The following is a 19,848-nucleotide window of genomic DNA, read 5'->3' as shown; positions in this document are numbered from 1 at the left end:
GCATCCCTAAATGATGCCTTGGCTGAAATCAGCTAACACAGCACAGACTGGAAATTCAAACCTGGAATCCTTTGATTTGCATGGCTTAGCTCTGAAATAAATTTCGTTCACGGGCACAACTGAAGAAATTCACAAGGAAAGCAGACTAACTGACATGAAAACGAAACAACTTCAGTGGTATAATTAGCTGTCAGACAAAACATAAACATTGGCATGAAAAAGCACAGCAAATTACTCTGGACTAAAATTATAGCAAACTGTACTGTGCTCTCCAAAAAGTGACTTGATAACATTACTAGTGTTTCCAGGTGATCCACATCGCTTAAGCAAGAGCCTGAGCTATAAATCTTTTCATCCAAAGTGATAATTGTGTTGTAAATAACATAGCCCCATGTTCATCTTCTAAATGTATTGGAAAACATCCAGATGAAGGAAATGGACCATATGCCAAGAGAAAAAAGACTGAATCTAGCCCCAATTGAATCAAGGCACTGATCTAATCTCTGTGTTTGTATGACAATTATGAAATCCCTCTCACCATTCATGGCACCATCTGATCTCCCCCTTCAATTGTATAACAACAACTTGCAGCTATTATCTACTGCGACTAGCACTCCTGCTTGTATTTGGTGTCATGCCTTTTGCATCAGTAGGACGATTCAAAGAGCTTCACAGGTTTTACTATAAAGTGTAATGACTGTGTATTTTGTAATCAAAAGCGGCAGCCAATTGGCACGTGGTAATGTCCCGCAAACAACCTTGAAATGAATGAGACATTTTATTTGAGAGCTTGTTAGCCAAAACACTGGAAAAAATCTCCCTTCGAGTAGTGTCATGGCTTGCGAGCCAAACGCTCTAACCAATATGCTACAGGACTCCAATGTGGGACTTGAATGCAAAGCCTTTTGACTAAGAGGTGTGAGGACTACTAATCGAGCCAGGCTGACACCTTAACATTTATATGGTGTACAAAGTAAAGGTGACCTGCCCAACAACTGCTTTTCTCCTTCGCAGACTTCAATTAACAAAACGGATACTGACAGGCTGTTTCATTCAGTAAAACAGTAATATCATCTCTGGTGAATAAACAATCTTCTGAAAATCATTCAGAGGTTGCTTTGAAGGGTAGAGCATGTCTCCTCAGAGAAGGTGGACAGAGATTCAGCTTCCATTCTCATTGACCTTTTCAGGAGAGATTGTAAACCTCTTATCGTCACCTCTGCATTCATTGGGCTAGAAGCTCAACTTGATCATTTTGATAACTGAGCCTCACAATTCTTCCCAGGAAACACGAGCTGGGTCACTTCAGCCTATTTTCTGCCCAAAAGATTCTGTCCCGAATGGATTGCCATCATCAGCGGCTGGGCTTTCAGCCTATCTGGCCCCACTCTCTGGAACTCCATCCCGGAGTTCCTTCACCTCACTCCTTCCTTCATCTCCTTCAAGGTCTGTCTCAAGACCTTCCTCTTTGACTGCATGTTCGGTGCACCTTCGCATCTTCCCTCCCCCCTATTCTCACGGCTCCTACCTCCAGCTCGGGTGCAAACCCTGGTCTGTCCAGCACCTTGGTACATCCTCCCAATGTGAAAGGAGCTGTATAAATATAAATTTGCTGTTGTTGTTGCGCTTTGACAAATGACACTGGGGTAACGCAATTGAAATTGGAGTTCATTCTCTTATTTGGAAACAGCCAAAAGCACCCAATCTGTACCTCTTTTACTACTGAGCTCCCTTTACAGTTCTCCAACTTCATGTTTTCCATCAAACAACATCTGCAATTATTTTCTGACAATTCCCAGAGTGCAACACCACCAGGAACCACAGAACATTCTGTGTCTAACATTCTGAACAAACTAAACCAATTTGTAACGTGAAGTGAACATTACAATAATATAACATCTGACTCAAAAAACAAACCGTGTTTCCTTTGGGAGATTCAAGGGGGTGAAAACATATTTACATGCAATCGCACAAAATAGTCTTCAGAAGAAAGTACTGTATTGATTTACCAGACTCACTGAAACATTGTTTTTTTCCATCTCATTGGCAGACTGAAGCAAGAGCCTATTGCAAAATAAAACCTCCCAAATGCACACAGGCAATAAAAGTATATGTTCCAAAATGTGTCTTACCTTGCATTGTTTATCAACTATCTAGCAGCTGGAGGACATAATGTGGAAAGCATTAGCTTTGGAAAAGAATGAGATACCCTCCCATCCCTCCAAATAAAGAGTTACACCCAAACTAAGCAGCACAAGCAACTTGTAGAGAGCCGGTCACTGCTGAATGTACTCACTCGGGCCGTTCACAAGCGGCTGGAGTTGGGCTGTCAATCAGTGAGGGGGCGGAGAAACAGGGAAGAACAAGGGAGGGAAATCATGATTGATTGATTGACAGCTGAGCTGCTTGTGAATGGATGGAGCCCCCATCCATTCACAAGCAGCTGCAGGCTGTCAGTCGCCTCAATGACGGCGCTAACTGGTCCCCTTCCCATCCAATGGGAAGGGCAATGGGAGGGAGGAAGCGCCATCCTCTGCTCTTATTTTTCAGCCAAACAGAGGTAAATATATTTTTACTCAATTCTGAGGGAGTATTTTAGCTTTAACTCCTAAGTTAACATAGGATGTCCTGTTTGGTCAGTTAATATGGTTTGAAGCGAAACAACATTATTACTTATTTTTATACAGCGTCGACAGGCTCCTCTACTGGATGGGAACGGTATTTCAGTTACCCTCGGTCTCCTCTCAAGCACACAAAATGGCTGCCCCCAATGTGCGCGGCTTACTCGGCTTCCAATGTATTTAAGAAAGATTGACAGGCACTTAGGTAGATGTATTGAGGAGTATGATGAAAGGACGGGTTTTGGGATTAAATCTCCGCCAAGACCAAGTCAACTGGTGGAATAGGCTCGATGATATTAATAGTAATCCTTGCATTTGATATAGCGCCTTATAAAATGTTCAAGACGTCTCAAAGTGCTTCACAGGATATACTGTAAAGTGGATTGGCTGTATATTTTGTGGGCAAATTGTGGCAGCTAGTTTGTGCACAGTAATGTCCCATAGACAGCAATTTGATTTGGCGATTTGTTGGCCAGGACACCAGGAGAAACTCCTTTCTCTTTTCAATTAATGTCCACCTGAATGAGCAGATAAGATCTCGGATGAACATCACATTCAAAGGACGGAACCTCCGACAATGCAACATACCCCCAGCACTGCAGTGAAATGGCAGCTTAGACTATTACGATTCAAAGTTCCGACGTGGGGCTTGAACCCACGACCTTCTGACCCAGTGACAAGAGTGCTACCACTGCGCCAGGCTGGCACATGATGGGCCAAATGGTCTCCTCCTGCTCTCCTATGTTCCTAAGACAGCAGGATTCATGAATGTGAATGAAACAAAGTTTAGCAGTGCACAAAGAAGCTTGTGGCTTACAGTCTCATAAGGTAAATTAAGTTGAAATACAGCATCAAGCATATTGTAATAAAGATGCTCATTTGATTAGGCTCAGATGCAGCATTTACTTGAAACAAGAAAATGACTTGCAAAGGACACTGCACTTGAACCACATGAACTGCATAAGTCGTTAAAACAAAACACTTACCAGAACATTGCGCTCAAAGTAATCTTTCTCTTTGTCAAAGTCCACAGGGTAACCGTTGGTTGACCAGATAAACGTAAGGTCCAGGGTGGGATCATTGGATGCGTGGCATTCCATAGTGGCATTTTCTCCAACAGTGACATCAATGTTCGATGGGGCGAGGGTGATTTTGGTGGCCTCTGTAATAACACAAAGCAAAATGTCAAAGATCCTACCACAATAATTTCACATTGTTAAAGTTTCTGTAAGTGTTAACCCACCATCCAAAGTAGAATGTGAGCTTACAACGTGGTGGTCAAAACTACAACATGTGATATGATCACTGGTAATAATTTTCATAACAACCAAGCCTTTCTGGCTTCTCTCCGTGAGTGTGGATGTGGAACACGGTTTGCCTAATGTGAAAGGAGACAACTTGTCTTGCTGCCTCACCACAAGCATATTTCACCATTCCTGATGTTGTTCTGAAAAGCTTAGGCATAGAACCATTGAGTTTTTGCAGACTGTTTCTCTTTTGGTTACTGTTGAGATCAAGATTCTCACTTTTGTCTTATAATTGCAGCCCTTCTTTCCTACCAGTAGCCTCTGCTTTTCCAGCTCCAGTCCAGTGTTCATTCCTCAACTGTCCCATCCCACCATCAGTGGCTTAGCTTTCAGCCACTGCATCCTCTCTCGAAACCACCTCACCCCACAAATCCTGCTTCTTCTCTTGCTGCCTTCAAAGTGCTCTTAAAAATCTTTCTCACTGACCATGCCTTGGTTAAATTCTCCCTACGTTCCTCCCTTTATTTCGCCCATAAAATATACGGTCAATTCACTTTACTGTGAAGCGCTTTGAGACATCTCGAAGACGTGATGAGGTGCTATATCAAATGCAAGGACTAGTATTATTATTAGTTGTGTCTTTGGGAAGAACTTTGAGATGTCTATCCTAAGAGCAAGATTTTGTTTATTTATTTCATTGCTGCCCTCACCACCACCAAGGCAACTACAATTCTGTCTCCGTGGCAAAACGCAGGAAAGTCTCAGATTGATTACTGGCCTACACCATGAGTCAACATCAGCTAACTGCTAACAAAAGGGCTGTCATCCGTCTAAGTGTCCTCAGATCTAAAAAGAAAAATCAAATTATCTCCAATCTGCATCAAACAAACTTTGCTGGATGTAGATGTTGGGGACATGAATGGTGGATGAGGATTGGAGTCAGTCATTAGCCAAATGCCACACAGAATGACAATCATATCCAATACGAGTGACTGCTTTCTGGGGATTCAGGAGCAAGAGGAATCAAAATAATACAGGAGAAAAAAAGGACAAAACTCCCCCTAATTTTTCATGATCTATTGGGTTGTTTTAGATAACAGTGAACATTTGATGATTGTGGGATATATTACCTATTGCACACACAAACAGATGAAGCTGAAGATACATAGAATAACAATTATGTAACCCGAATGATGAATTATTCCAGGATGATTATTTATCAGGCAGCATATTTTTATAGGTCAGAATTTTAAAACTAAAGGGATTAAGGGATATGGGGACAGGGCGAGTAAATGGAATTAAGTTAGAAGATCAGCCACGATTTTATTAAATGGCGGGGCAGGCTCAAGGGGCCGAATGGCCTATTCCTGCTCCTATTTCTTATGTTTTTATGTTCTTATATTGTCCTTTATATATTTGTGCTCTGAAATCAATTTGCATTCAGTGTTTTAAATAGACCAGATTCTCATTTTAAAAGGTGTGTACATGTTCTCGGTGGGAAGCCCTTCAGGAGATAACGTCTTTGTAGCACTTACGCTCTTTGCGGGCTGAATTGTTTTGCTGTTGTCCAAAAAAAAACACAAATTAGTTCCAGTTTCTCTTTATCTCCCAAACCTAAATTACTCTCCCAGCTATATTTTTGGTCACACGACATGAAATTTCCTTCAAAATTCCTTGAGGACTCATCTCTAAGGACAACAGACTTTCTTTGCTTTTCTGTGGCCAAAATTGTTCTCTCATGGGGCGTCTTCTCAGAATTTTAAATCACAACACACTGAAAACCTGCAGTACAATCCAAGCCCTGTACGTTCAACATAAAGCAGACGTGCACTAAGTTGGAATTTTGTATAAACCCCAAATATCACTGACGAATAACCACATGTTGTCGGCATCTGTCAGTTATCTCTTATCCTGTCCTCTATGCTTCAAGTCAGACAAAACCCCATGATCAGATATTTTGTGTGAAATATCCTCCCTCAGTAACACTGTTGCTTGATAGGTTCTGGTGAGTGTAAACACTGTGCTAATGCCTGCAACATTGCCTCTCTACATCACTGAGTGTCCTCTTGGACCAGACCATCATATAGGAAACATGCTGTTTGAGGGATTTTTGGACTTTATAGTGAGAATGCGCAGTCCAGCATTGCTGTTCATGGAAGAGACAAGTGGCTGACTGTCAGCGCAATGTGTTGCTTTTTTAGTGGGTACTGATGTTGCACCACATCAGGCAGTGCTAGGGTCTGGTTTTGAATCTTCAATTCCTTCTCAGGGAAGTCTTTCTATGAGTTGGGCTTTCAAAGGCTTCAGTGGTGAGCACTACAACAGAATGAAGGCAAACTGCAGGGTAAGCTATTTCAGGAAGCTCTTGCAAAGTGGCTGGTTATTGCAACGCATAAATAACCATTGTCTTTGATACTGCTCCTTTCATGCTGAGGGACGTCTCAAAATCACATGATTTACCGCAAAGTAAATGTACTGTATGTTTTGTAGGTGAATGGGGCAGCTAGTTGGACACATCATTGTCCCACAAATAGCCATGAAATGAATTACCAATCTGAGGAAATAATGGCCAGGAAATCAGAAAAAAACTCTTCTATTTTCAAATGAGATCTTTAGCGTCCACTTGAACATCCAAACAGTATAACGTTTCATTTGAAGGACACCACCTTCAACCAATGCGCCGCTCCCCACAGCACTGCATTTGAATATCAGCCTGAAGTGGGACTTGAACCCACATCCTTCTGACATAGCAACGAGAGTGCTATCAATTGAGCCATGTTGATTGGCATTTTTTGCTGAATACTTCCCAACCAGTTCAAACAGAAGCTGTGTTGAAGCACCCTCAGATTCTTTAGATGAGCTTGAACAGTGTTCTCGTGTTGAACCAGAGAGGGGCGCTGTGTATCCATTTGGTCTTTTAAACATCTCTGGATTCCCAGGTCAGTAAGGTCAGATGGCCTTAACCAACATTAATTGATGTGTGCCCATGTGATATGTTGGTGCAAGTCACAGCATCACAAAAGCCGTTCATCAAACATATTTGCTGTTAGAATTGTGCACATCTACTAATCTGTGGGATGAAAAGTGGAACTGTTCCAGGTGCCTTCTGGAAGGTCCGAGGGCTGCAAAAAAAAATAAACTGGTCACTTCAATCCACGACTGTTTGTGGGACACTGCTGTGCGCAATTGGCTGCGGCGGTCCCCCACAAAATATACAGTCAATTCACTTTACAGTATATTCTGTGAAGCGCTTTGAGACGTCTCAAAGATGTGATAAGGCGCTATATCAAATGCAAGGATTATTATATTTTATAACCCAGTGACAGAGTGCACACAAATAAAGTCGCAGGGATTTGTGCACTCACATCTGAGAAATACGCCCCATTAACACAGAGTGCACACCAATACAGGCGGTGGGGATTCATGAACTCAGAGCTGTGCTACAAACCATTTCATTTTTTAGGCATCTGTGGTTTGACTTAATTAATCCTAGAAAAGTTACCAGAGGCAGTTTAGCAAATGCAGAGAGGTTGAAGTGACAGAATGGTTACACATTGGCTGCTTTGTGGTGTAAGAAGTTGTAGTTTCAGTTTGAAATTGCCTGAGGGCAACAACAATCCTTGGCATTAGAAATTCTCAGAAATAGGTCAATTAGTCACTTGCGATTCAGTTCACATTGTACAACACAGGTTTCAATACTAACTACAAAGTTTCTCCTACAATGAATGACCTAATATTTCCATCTTCCCATGTGTGCAATGTTCTCTGTTAATACCTCAGTGTTTTCACATGTAAAAAGAGTTGAAAGCCTCCAGGACATCAGGGTCTCAATGGTGTTCCCAAATACCACCTACCTGGTGCACGGTTTGAAAGCCATTCCCTACATTGCTTTCCTTTTCCTGGACGATGCACTGTATTACTACCTGGAAGGTGACCTGTTCACACTTCACTGTCAGTAACACTACCTGGAGGATAGACTGGAGGATACGCCCCATTAACACAGAGTGCACACCAATACAGGCGGTGAGGATTCATGCATTCATTAGGATTTTACTAATGCAATGTTTATATCACAGCCACTTCTGACCTGTTTCTCATCTTCTCCAGGCAATTAAACTTTCACAATTTATGTTACAATAATAATCCTTGCATTTGATGTAGGGTCTTTTATGTCAGAAGAACATCTCAAAGTTCACACAGATATTCTGTAAAGTGTAGTGACTGTTTTATTTTGTAGGTGAACGTGGCAGCCAATTTGCACACAGCAATGCCCCTTAAACAACCACGAATTGAATGAGAAACTGTATCTGGGGGATTGTAGGCCAGGATAGCGGTAGGAAACACCATCCTCTTTTCAAATAGTGCCATGGTGCCTTTTACGTCCATCTGAATCAGCAGAGATGATCTCAATTTTATTTCTCATCTGAAGGAAGCCATTTCCAACACTGCAGCACAGTGCCAGAAACGTACTGGAGTGTCAGCCTAGATTACGAGTTCCATGTCCCAACGTGGAATTTGGAACACACACCCTTCTGACTCAGAGGCAATTGCTACCAATGGACCCACTGACACACTGCCTGGACTTTGATAAAATGAAACCAACATTCCTTCTGTAATCAATCTGAAGCACCATTACCCGGAACAAAATTTCACTGGCCTAAAATACAGTGGGCATATTACCACAAATCCTCTCCTTCAATATCCATATTTATTTTAGTGGTGTGTCCATGAGTTTCAAGCCCCAGCGCTATGCACGAAAGGCAGAGAAAATAGTGTGCTGCGTTTCCTCAGTGCGATTTGGCACAGACTTTTTAAATAGATATAATAAACTGAGGAAATGTTTTTGAATGCTGAAACCCAAGAAGCCTCGGCAACACAGCACAGCAAACTTGCCTCATAAATTGAAACCCAAAGTTACGAAAAATACCAGCTTTGTTGAACCATTACGTTAAAAAACTAACAACAGCTGACAATTGAGGTACTTGGATTGCTGTCTGCTGTGAAAACCACAGTGCTCATTCATGCTGATATGAGCTATTGGGCATGCCTTCAAGCTTGGAGGCTGTCCATTCATCACACTGATGATGAACTTGGAAGAGCAGCAGAAATGTTGCTACTGTATATTGCAAATGTACCTGAGGTACACGGTGACAGTTTCTGAGGAACTGATTGATAGGTTCTAAGGAAAGCCTTGGACAGGTTTTCACATTTCCTGTTACTGTTTCAGAATTGCTGGAAATAAATCAGCAAATGCTGCCATTTTCTTACAACCACGGGAGAAGTTAATGATACATCAAGCTTGTAACTTGAAAACTTTGTTCTTTGCTTAAGCAGACCAGCTTGTCAAACACTGAGCCGACATTAATGAGCTGGACATGGGAATCTGATTACTTTCCTGGCTGCAGAATCTCAGTTTAGTCTAGTCGAAGATTGTATTTCATCCTGAAATCCTTTTCTCGCCCCTTTTTCCAAATATATTGAGCTGAGCAGGAAAATATTCCAAGGTTCGCAAGTCCCTGATGGGGTTTAAACATTCCACTTATATCATAAAAATTCTAAAAGCACAGTTGAGGAATCAATTAACCTTGCATTTAAAACACCACTGCCTGTGTTTTATAAAAAAAATCCATCACAGTTTTCATAACAAATTTATACTGCATTGAACTCCCTTCCCTTCTCACACAGTTATATAAGCACCCACATTTCATTCTCCTGAGCGCCTTATGATTGGCTACAAATCCGTAGACTCAACCAACAGCACTCTGGTACCCCTCCCAAATGGCAATATGTCAAAATATCAATATGCCTGGGCAGTGGGTGTTCACAGGCGACTTGACAGTGTGGCATCCAAGCTTACCATAGATATCCACTCAGCATCAAAACCAGAGAGCCATCCGATTTCCCTCCTTCCTAGTCTCAAGATGCTATTGTCATTGATCCCACCACTGATCCAGATGAGAAAGACAGCATTGACCAGGAATCTTTCTGATCTGTATGCCTCATCATCACAAAGCACTGTGCTTTCACACACAAAGCTTGTTGAGTATCCCAAATGTGGTTTGAATGCATTTTCTTGAAGGAAATGCACCCACCCGTCTGTGCACTTAAAGGGAAAAGAGATTACTCTGCGGTTCTAATAGTGAAATTCTTAAAGGTACTGTTAACTTGTGGAGCTAACAATATCAACTCAATCAAAGGTAATATTGCTTGTGACCGGTTTGTAATTAAAATGGCTTCCATATGTCTGTGATTTCCTCTCGCTGTGTACCAGTAAAAGTGTGGATAGATTCAATGGGCTGGAGGGCGCCTATTGGCCGTGTTCAGTAGCATTTTGAATGGGATACAGGTGGGGCTGTCCTTCCTCATGCGTGTTTTGTTTCTGGCATGTACAAGAGAATCCCTTGAAAATACCATTCAATGCAGAGCAGCCTCACTTACAAGGCCAATTGGTTGCTCACCCAACATTTATTACCGAACCCGAGTGTCCGCTCTCCTCACCCCGACTCAATTTTGCAATAAAATAGCAGTCAGCCAGGTGCACAACATGTCCCAGGGACAGTGAGATCAAGAGCCTGGAAGCACACTGACAGATAACAGCTGTTTGTCTCTCTTGGTTGAAATCCACATTAAAATGGGGTTCCCTTGTACTTGGTCTGAGTCTAATTTGTTTTCCTTCAAGCTGTTAATGAAGAAATGGAAGGCAATGGGGAACACTCAGCAGTTGTCTGCATGATTAATGAGAAAGTTCCAGAAAATTTTGTTTCAAATGCCAAAACCGCCCACACGAGCCCATTTGTCAAGAAGGAAACAGCAGCGGCAAATCTTATAATCCTCAGATGCTGGCAGCACAGATGCTTCATGCACTCCAAGGATGCCAGATGGAGCACAAAGTAACTTCCATTCACATGATATCGTTGAACTCTTGCTACTTTTGGTCATTCTGACTGCTGTTTATTTTTAGTTTATGTTAGCGCTTGGAGTGATTTTACCTCTACAGGAGCTGTACAACGTTTCAACTACTGTATTTCTCCTATAGCATCTTTCCCAAATGAACTCCCTCCTCGTTGCTTCCAATCGCACTATTCGCAGCCCTTCTACTGATGATTCACAATCACACCTGTACCAGGTGGCCCATTACCTAAGTGTGTTCCTGGCACTTTCAACTAATTCTTAACCTTTCTCGACTCCTTTCTCTCTCCCGCCTTGTCCAGTCTCTGCCTGCCTTTAACTGGCACTTGTCCCAACATTTAATCAGGGGGAGAATTTGATCCTACCTGTTATTGAAAGAGTGCCTGTGCTGTTTGCCTTCCCTCTGTCATTCACTGCAAAACAGGTGTAGCTTCCTTTATCAGTCTCGGTGACATCTCGAATTTCCAGACTGCCGTCAAACCCAATGGACATCCTATAATGAACACAAAAGGTGTAACACACAAAGTATTTGAACAGTTTCATTTTCGTGGAGCTTAATAAGCAGTATTCTCCCTGCCCTCCACCTCTCCTGATTCCAACCCCCAGCTCGGGTCCAAATCCCTGACTGTCCAGCGCCTTGGGACAACCTCCCAATGTGAAACGCAATTTACAAATGTAATTTTTACTGTTGTGGTTATTTTGGATTGACTGAAAATATAGGACATGTAGACATTACTGCACTAAGATCCTAACATATTTCACGTGATTCATCGCATCTCGCTGACCTGCTGCTGTTCCGGAGTAGCTCAGTCCCTTTGCTCCATGTAAAGGTTGGCTTGGGAGCAGCCTTTGGTTTGCACTCGATAATGACTTTGCCTCCCCTGGCAGCCAAAAGCTTCTTCTTCACGGGGTTCAGTTTGAAATCTGGTGATAAAGCTGAAGAGACACCAAACAGATTTCTGGTGAGTAACATAATTCCTGTACGTGACAATGACAATCCAGTTGTAACCTGTCGTAAACATTCAGAACCATCAATTCAGTTCCCCCAATAACCCATCAAGTGAAGTACCCTGGGTTACTTGGGTTATAAAGATTTTGATTCCATTCCCAGTCTGTGCAGAGTTAGCTGATCTTAATTGAGGTTGAAATACTGCAGATGCTGGAAATCTGAAACAAAAGCAGAAGTCGCTGGGAACACTCAGCAGGTCAGGCAGCATCTATGGAGAAAGGAAAGTGAGTCAATGTTTCGAGTGACCCAAAATTTTGACTCACTTTCCTTTCTCCATAGATGCTGCCTGACCTGCTGAGTGTTCCCAGTGACTTCTGCTTTAATTGGGGTTGAGTCGGGTTAACAAAAATGGCCACTGTGTTCTCGGAACATGGCAAGGGGGGAGAATCATGGGGGGGGGGAATCATGGGGGGAGAATCATGGAGGGGGTTGGGGGAGAATCATGGGGGGGAGAATCACAGGGTTCCCTGAGTGGATGAGTGTGTGAAAAATGAGGAATAAACAGGATGGTCTAAATTTTAATTACAGAAAACCAGCTGCAAAGTTAAACTATTGAACTCAACAATTTGCCAACTTCTAGACCTTCCAAATATTCAATGAAAATAGAGTAAATCCAGAACATCTCACTTTCAATGCTCCTCAACTTCTAACCAAAAAATGCTTCCTTTTAACTCTTTTTAAAAAACACACAATTGTGAGAAATGCACATGGAAAATTAGGAGATGTGGGCACAGTCCTGTGGAAGCTCTGCAGATTAAATACAGCCGGTCATTTGGTTCAAGATACCAACCCAGAACCTTCAGCTCAGCATTGGAGTAGATGGATCCATGTTTATTCTCCGCGACGCACTGATACATTCCAGAATCCTCGAGGGTCAGTCTCAAGATTTTCAGCTCTCCTCTATTCACACGAAATCGACTCTAGATTGAGTTAAAACAAAAAGGTAACGCACAAAACGTTTTGGTATCAAGTTTGTTTCAACAGCTCTGCGTGTTAAGGAACTGCAGAAAAGGAGGCAAATTTTCATTCTCTTTCAAAATCTAACAATTACTTAAAATTCAGGAAAACAGTCTTGCGGAAACAACACAAGGAAAATAAACAGCTCTTGAACTGCAACGGAGAACACAAGAACGTGAGTACAACATTGTTATAAAACACTACACAAAAATTTGAAGAAATAGAGAACACTTTGGAAGCACATACATCCCATGCAACTCTTTCATTCTCAAACATGTGCATGTGCACAAATGTACACAGATATGGCAACCTTTTGAGGCACGACAACAAGATGTGGATAGTTCATACCCCGTATGTGGTTTCTCCATTCCTCAACCATTTATATGTGGGTTGAGGTTTTCCTTTGGCTTCACAAGGCCAGATAAGGTCACTCTTGATATCTTTCACAGTGTCATTTATTGGATGCACCCAGTAAGGATGAGCTGACAGAGACACAAAATATATACACCTAGTTTAGTGTTATGTTGAATAATATCACACTTTTCAGGAATACAATGTAATTGATTGACATGGACCTGAGGATAAATTCAGCAACAGTGCTTTAGATAGCTATCTGAGTTGTTAATACAATTTAGCTAGAAGGATGCAGCCAAACAACCATCACAACAACAACAAAATTACATTTGTATAGCGCCTTTTAGGTCAGGAGGACGTCCGAAGATGCTGGACGTTCAGTGTTCGTACCCGAGCTGGGTCAAGACAAAAACAAGCTCAAGACAACGGCTACAATAACTTGCTTTATACAAAAGCTATAATCTTGTTTCATAAATTGCTGCTTCCCCATGTTAAGAAATAGTAATAATCCCTCAAAGTGAGAAATCTCACTGTGTGGGCAGGAAAATCCCAAAATTCTTTCAGTCAAGACTTACCGTGCCTTATAATTGTGGCTTTACTCAACATTTTGTAGCACTTATACTGCATGTCTGGCAGTGAAATCACTGCCAAGATTACAGCCATTCTCCACCAAGTGTAACAATAAAAAATAATAATCCTTGCATTTCAAATAGGGTCTCATCACATTGTCAAGGCGTCTCAAAGCACTTCACAGAATATGCTGTAAAGTTGTGCGTCTTTTTTTTGGAAAAACAGCAGCCAATTTGCACACAGCAATGTCCCACATACAAGAATGGAGTGTACAGAATAAGCAGGGCTACAAAACAATAAACACAAATGCTTCACACAATTAATTGGATGCCTGAGCTGGGGGGAGCTGAGAGGGGAAACAAATATATATCGTTTTAATTCTAGTTTTGAACGTGAAGAGAGGGAATAGCAGAAGGAATCAAGGGAATCAAGGAATGAGTTCCAGGGAGCAGGAACAAAATGCTTAAACCCCACTGCTCTATCTGCCCCCTTCACTTAGCTGGCTCTGACCTTTTTCCCTCTGCTCCATCAAGAGTGGCCATGCTTTTAATCATTACACCCCAAACTATGGAATTCTCTGTCTCAATCGTTCCACCTTGCCCCATTCTTATTGACTTCAGATCACATCTGAAGACCTTCAACTATGCCTTTGGTTACCTCCCTCCTCTCACCATCTTGGCATCAAGTTTTGCCACTGTTGACTACTCTGAGATGCTACCACGTGTGAAGGGCACTACATAAATGCAACTTGATGTTGGTGTATGAAAGCTCGCCCACCGATGGTGGGACAGATTGAGTGCTGGACATAACATAGGTCGGTGTTTGCTGAGAAGGTGCAGTAAGGTTAAAAAAAAACACGTCACGATAATATGTCAGAGAGGAAATCACAGAGGGGAAGATAATGATTAACATATTTATACCACTTCCAATTCAAGTGACTGTCTAACATCTGTTCAATTGCTGCATGAAACCGGCTAATATACAAGAACACAAAGGAGAGGGAGATTTCTGTGAAGGGCAGGATAAGAACACATCTTTTTTCAGTATTTGGTGGTATTTGAAATGCTATGCTGTGATAAGTAAGTATCCTCTGCAAACCATCACATCATTTCTTCTCATTAATAATGGAGTGTTAGCTTTTCTGCTACACAAAATTAAACTCTAAAATAGTCTGCACTTCACATATATTCTCCTGAAGTAATAAATTAAATGTTTTGATGCAAACCCATGATGGTATATGCAATATATTGTTCCTACATATAAATCACAGAACTGTATTTTGTTCCAGCTTTTGCGTTCAATATTACAACAGGAATGTTTATTTTTTCCCTATTCAACTTTGTCCTCACTGGCAGCCCTCTTTAACTATCGCTTTCGCACTTTGCAAAGGACGGTGACAAGAGTTGTGGCACCAGCTAGTTCTTTTCAATGACCTTTCTATGAATTTCAGTGTGGCTCACCTCTGTAAATAGGGATTATCCAGGGAGGATTTTTTTTAATGGTCTGTGCATTTCTGCAGATTGGCATTTGGAAGATTGCCACAATAAAAAGGTTGATAAAAAAAAGAACTTTTCCATTTTTGTACCATTTTTCATCAACCACCGTTTTTATGTTGGCTATCAAATGCCATGCTGATGAAATGCACAGACCATAAAAGTAATGGAGCGATGGAGCAAGCGAGGGATGGGTACATATTGAACACCATTCAAAACAATATTTTGCAAGACAACCAGACATGCCGAAGGGGGCTCTTTTTACACCTGAGCTTTGCCGCTTTCATAACTAATCCTGTGCTCCTGCCAAGCCAGTTTTCTGAACTACACTAAACAGGCTTCAAACTTCAGACGAGGTTCAACAATTTGCCAAATTCTGGATTGTCTGAAATTCTACATTGATTGAGTAAATCTAGACCCAGATGGAATTTCATCCCAATATTTTGATATGGTCCCCAAGACAAGTTGAAATGATCACAAACCCAGAATGCCATATAACAAGGGATGTCTTGGAGACACATCACATCACAAGATAGGTTTGTATGAAGAGGATCCCTCAGCCCATTTGATCTGATTCTTCCAGAATACCTACATCCACATTGATCCAGAAACCACTTCAAGTTCTTTGCGAGTCTGCAACCAGTTCATTTGAAATATAATAACATTTGGCGACCAAATCTTGCGATTTCAAGAAACACATCGTAGATGTTTGGAGAAGAAACACACTGTTAGAAAGGGAAACATTTTTTGCCATCACGGAATCCGAGTGCTTACCATGAACAGTAATCCTTCCTTCGATCTTATCTTTTCCCTTTGAGTTTCTAGCCTCACATTCGTAAATTCCTTCGTCTTCAGGCTGAATGTTTATCAGCTTGAGTACTGAACTAAACGTGCTCAACTCAGCACTGCTGGGTAGGCTACCATCAATTTTTTTCCACGTGATTTCAGGAATTGGGCTGAAAGAAAAAAGGTAACTTTAGAGAGAAGCAATGGAACAAACGAAAAAAAGTAAGCCATCTACACCAGGCAAGCAAAGTGCTATCAATATCTCTTGATTTATAGATTATCACCCAGAGCATCTATCACTCAAAGAGAGCCTGTAGACAGATTCACTCTTGAATCCCTTTGCAAACTTTTTTTGATTCAATTGGTTACATTGGTAATCGCTTCTCCTTTCTTGATTGGACCTCCCTAAAATGGGAATGTAAGGCAAGCCTGGTGTGTGAAAAGATCGCTTGTACTGCCAAATCTCATTCCCTGACTTCATTAACCCTTTTATCATTTCATCTCCAATAAATACAGTGTTTTTGCCTTTTGCTTGTAAGAAAAGATTTTTTTTCTGATCCTTTTCCGAATTTGTTTTTCACTATTTTTTCTGTATGTCCTCCATCCTTAGTGTCAAGGCTTTCTGGTAAACACCTGGGTTTACCTTACTTGTATCATTTTGTGTTTCACAACCTTTGAAAAAGGCCCCTCTTAACTCACTTCCTACCCAATTGAAGAGCTCAAGTTTCTCTCATACTTGTTTTTCATAATTCACCCTATTCACAATTGGGATTAGTTTTGCCTTCTCTTCTCTGCTTTTCTAATTCAAGTATAAGGGTGGATATGTGAATTATACATGTTCGTCTAAATAAAACAGAAGTTAACATATTATTATGCTTACAATTTGATATACAAAATGTTAAATTTAATGAGAGAAAAACTGAACTGAATACATCAAAGCTGTCCAGTCCAGGAACAGAACAACAATTTTCTAGCTCTTTCAACCATTACTATAATTGAAATTGGAATAACACAGAGATATAATAGTAATTTCATCAGGGGCTGAGCAATGCTCCATCCAGCATCTCATTCCTACAATATTCCTTGAACACATTTATATCATCTAATAACCTAGAATCCTTTTCAGTTGGAAGGACATATCTAAAAACCATTCATGGTTACTCATTCTATGACATGTAAGCTTTATTTGCTCATTATTGCCACATGAACTAGCATCAGCCATATCTCAATCTGAAAGGTCAGATATTTTTCCACAACAAGAGAGAATAGAGAGAAGGAACAGAACAGCTAGAGGGAGAGAGTGAATAGGAAAACTAAAGGGAGAGAGAATGAGAAAGCTGGAGGAAGAGAGGGTGAGAACGTTAAAGGGAAAGAGAGAATGAGAAAGCTGGAGAGACAGAGATATAATGAGACAGTTAGAGGAAGAGAGGCTGGGAAAGCTAAAGGAAGAGAGAGGGAGTGTGTGTGTGAGCGAGCCCACGGTTACCCCATCATTAGTTTTTCCACAAGATGCTGGGCTTGTTAAAGATTGCCTTAGCAATGTGAAGATGTTCAAACAGAGATGGCTTTCACCAATGTCTCATGATGGGCATATCTGTTCTTCCTTTCAGGATTCCTGCAAGTCACAGAAATCAAGGGTAGAGTGGACGTGCCACTCATGTGAACCCATATTCCTAATGGCTCACATCTATTCTGAAAGAAGCTTTCTTACTAATGCCAGTGCTAAAGGGAAAATGCCTTTTCAAATGACCAGAATTCGTTACTTCTTATTTTGTGTCACTAGGAGAGCACTGCTTTCAGAAACATGTGGTTGATATTGGGATCTAACATCCACTGTTAACTAAACACTGTCCAATGCTCCTTCTGCATGTAATACAATATTTACTCATACTAGCAAACAGCACTGTGAGACATTGATGTCCTTATGACACTTACTTTCCAAGTGCAAAACATTCGAGTGTCAGATTCTGGCCCATCAGGACTTGTGTGTCTGTGAATCGTATTCGGATATCAGCAGGATATCTTTTCATTGCACCTAAAATTTAAAAAAGGTAGTTTAAGAATACTATCATGTCAGGCATGCAACGGTAGTCAGTATTTCCATAATATTTACAAATACTGTTGAATTTGATGAAGAAACACACATTCCCATAATTGTGAAATCACTTTTGATTGTCTGTCCTTTCATTTACAATGATTTTTTTTCAACAAACACTTTTCAATAATCTCAGGTTGTTTTATAATCATACAACAAATTTTCACAACATCAAAAGTTCTCTGTCATCTCAAAAGTCAATCTCTGTTGCTCTTTCAGACTCTGGATTCAGCTGATCAGTTACTTGGATTTAGGACGCCGAAGTGAGAAAGAAACATATCCAACACAAGCTTCCTTTAACAAGATCCATCACTCTGAATTGAATCTTACAAATATACTTGGTTTAACTACTTAACTAGTTATGAACCCATAAGCACAGTCACGGTGTTCTCCATGTGCCAGAAATCTGGCTGACCACAAAAAACAGATAAGTGGCCCTGTGTCAATAGGAGGGAGAACGTTAAGCTGCTTTTAAATGAGTCTGGTGTCCTGGCCTCTACCCACCATTCCTGTCAACATGTTCCAGTCGTCAATTACCCTTTATGTTAAGAAATAATTCCTGATGTCTATCCTGAAATTGTGTTTTGCAACTTTAAACCTAAGTCGTGTTGTTCTGCTATCTCAGTGCATCTTATCGTATTGTTCTGAGTTGACTTTCTCAATCCCATTTAAAATGTTATGCACCTCTACGAGGTCCCTTCCGAGATGTCTCCATCCAAGATTCAAGGGCCCTACTTCGTCTAATTGTTGTTCATAGCTCATTCCGCTGTCACTGCAGATCACTCTTGTTACTCTCCTCTGCATTCACAACATCCCCTTGTGTCGTGGCAACCAGAATAACACGCTGTACTCTACGGCTTGAACAGAGTATTGTATAGACCGAATGCAGCATCTTGAGATCTGAACTCAACTGATTAAGCAATATAGCCCAGTATATTGTTTGTGTTTTTTATTGCTGCCTCACACAGTTTTGATGTAGTGAATGATGAGTCAACTAACACCCTTGATCTCTTGCAGATTCCCCTTAGGAATGTTCTGTGCCACACACAGATTCTATTCATTTCAAATTTTCAGTTCCCAGTGCCTTGCATTTATTAAACTTAATTTGTCAGTTATCAGCCCAGTGTATACCCTATTAAACTCTCTTTGAAAGATCTTTTCTGTCTCCACTGATTCCACAGTTCCCTAACTTGGTGTCATCTGCAAATTTGACAACCTTCTCACGGCCAAATTGCAATGTCACTGATGAAATCACTGTCAGTGTGACTGGCAGATATACAGTTACATCTCGAGAACATAATCACGCAGATGTGAAGATTCTTAGGACTTTGTCAGCCTGAGCTGTTAGTCACATCATTAACATTTGACCAAATATAAAGGTTATTTATCCTTTATTGCAAAGTAAGATTATTTTTAGCTTCATGATCTCACAATCAAGTGTTTAATTAGCTCAGGTGCAACATGTCTGAAGATCCATTTTGCTCAAGTGCTGCTGTCTGCCCACTTTAAGCATAATCAAATCACACCAAATCCCCCTGGAAACCTTTTCTGAGCACAACAGTAATTAAGAGGTTCTCATCAATGTCTGGATTAAATTGGGGATCACTGCAAATCAAGTACATAAGGGAAACATTCCCAATAATAGGAACTGCTCAATTAATAACTTTGAATTAAAAGGCTTATGAAGCCTGCACATACATTTTTCTATGTCAGAAGCAGGAATCATCCCCATTGTATGTTAGCTCAGGTATTCAGCATTTGGGACGTCCTTCCGATGTGAAAGGCACTCTATAAATCTAATTTTGTT

At 41.0% G+C, this 19,848-nt stretch overlaps 1 protein-coding gene across 2 annotated transcripts in view; it reads right to left on the bottom strand.

Annotated features, from left to right (window-relative positions):
* Positions 1–19,848, bottom strand: part of cntn1b (contactin 1b) — a 259,706-nt gene that overhangs the window by 145,594 nt on the left and 94,264 nt on the right. For both annotated transcript variants that reach the window (XM_007894635.2, XM_042335104.1), the window contains exons 7-13: positions 17,882–17,981; positions 15,935–16,116; positions 13,092–13,225; positions 12,577–12,706; positions 11,563–11,713; positions 11,143–11,270; positions 3,608–3,783 (exon numbers count right to left, since the gene is read on the bottom strand). In XM_007894635.2, the coding sequence (XP_007892826.1) occupies positions 3,608–3,783; positions 11,143–11,270; positions 11,563–11,713; positions 12,577–12,706; positions 13,092–13,225; positions 15,935–16,116; positions 17,882–17,981 (1,001 nt within the window). The remainder of the gene's footprint in view (positions 1–3,607; positions 3,784–11,142; positions 11,271–11,562; positions 11,714–12,576; positions 12,707–13,091; positions 13,226–15,934; positions 16,117–17,881; positions 17,982–19,848) is intronic.

This window comes from Callorhinchus milii, unplaced genomic scaffold (genome assembly GCF_018977255.1).
Source record: "Callorhinchus milii isolate IMCB2004 unplaced genomic scaffold, IMCB_Cmil_1.0 Scaffold5, whole genome shotgun sequence".
Taxonomy (NCBI): Eukaryota; Metazoa; Chordata; class Chondrichthyes; order Chimaeriformes; family Callorhinchidae; genus Callorhinchus; species Callorhinchus milii.
This window is presented reverse-complemented; position numbering and strand designations above follow the sequence as displayed.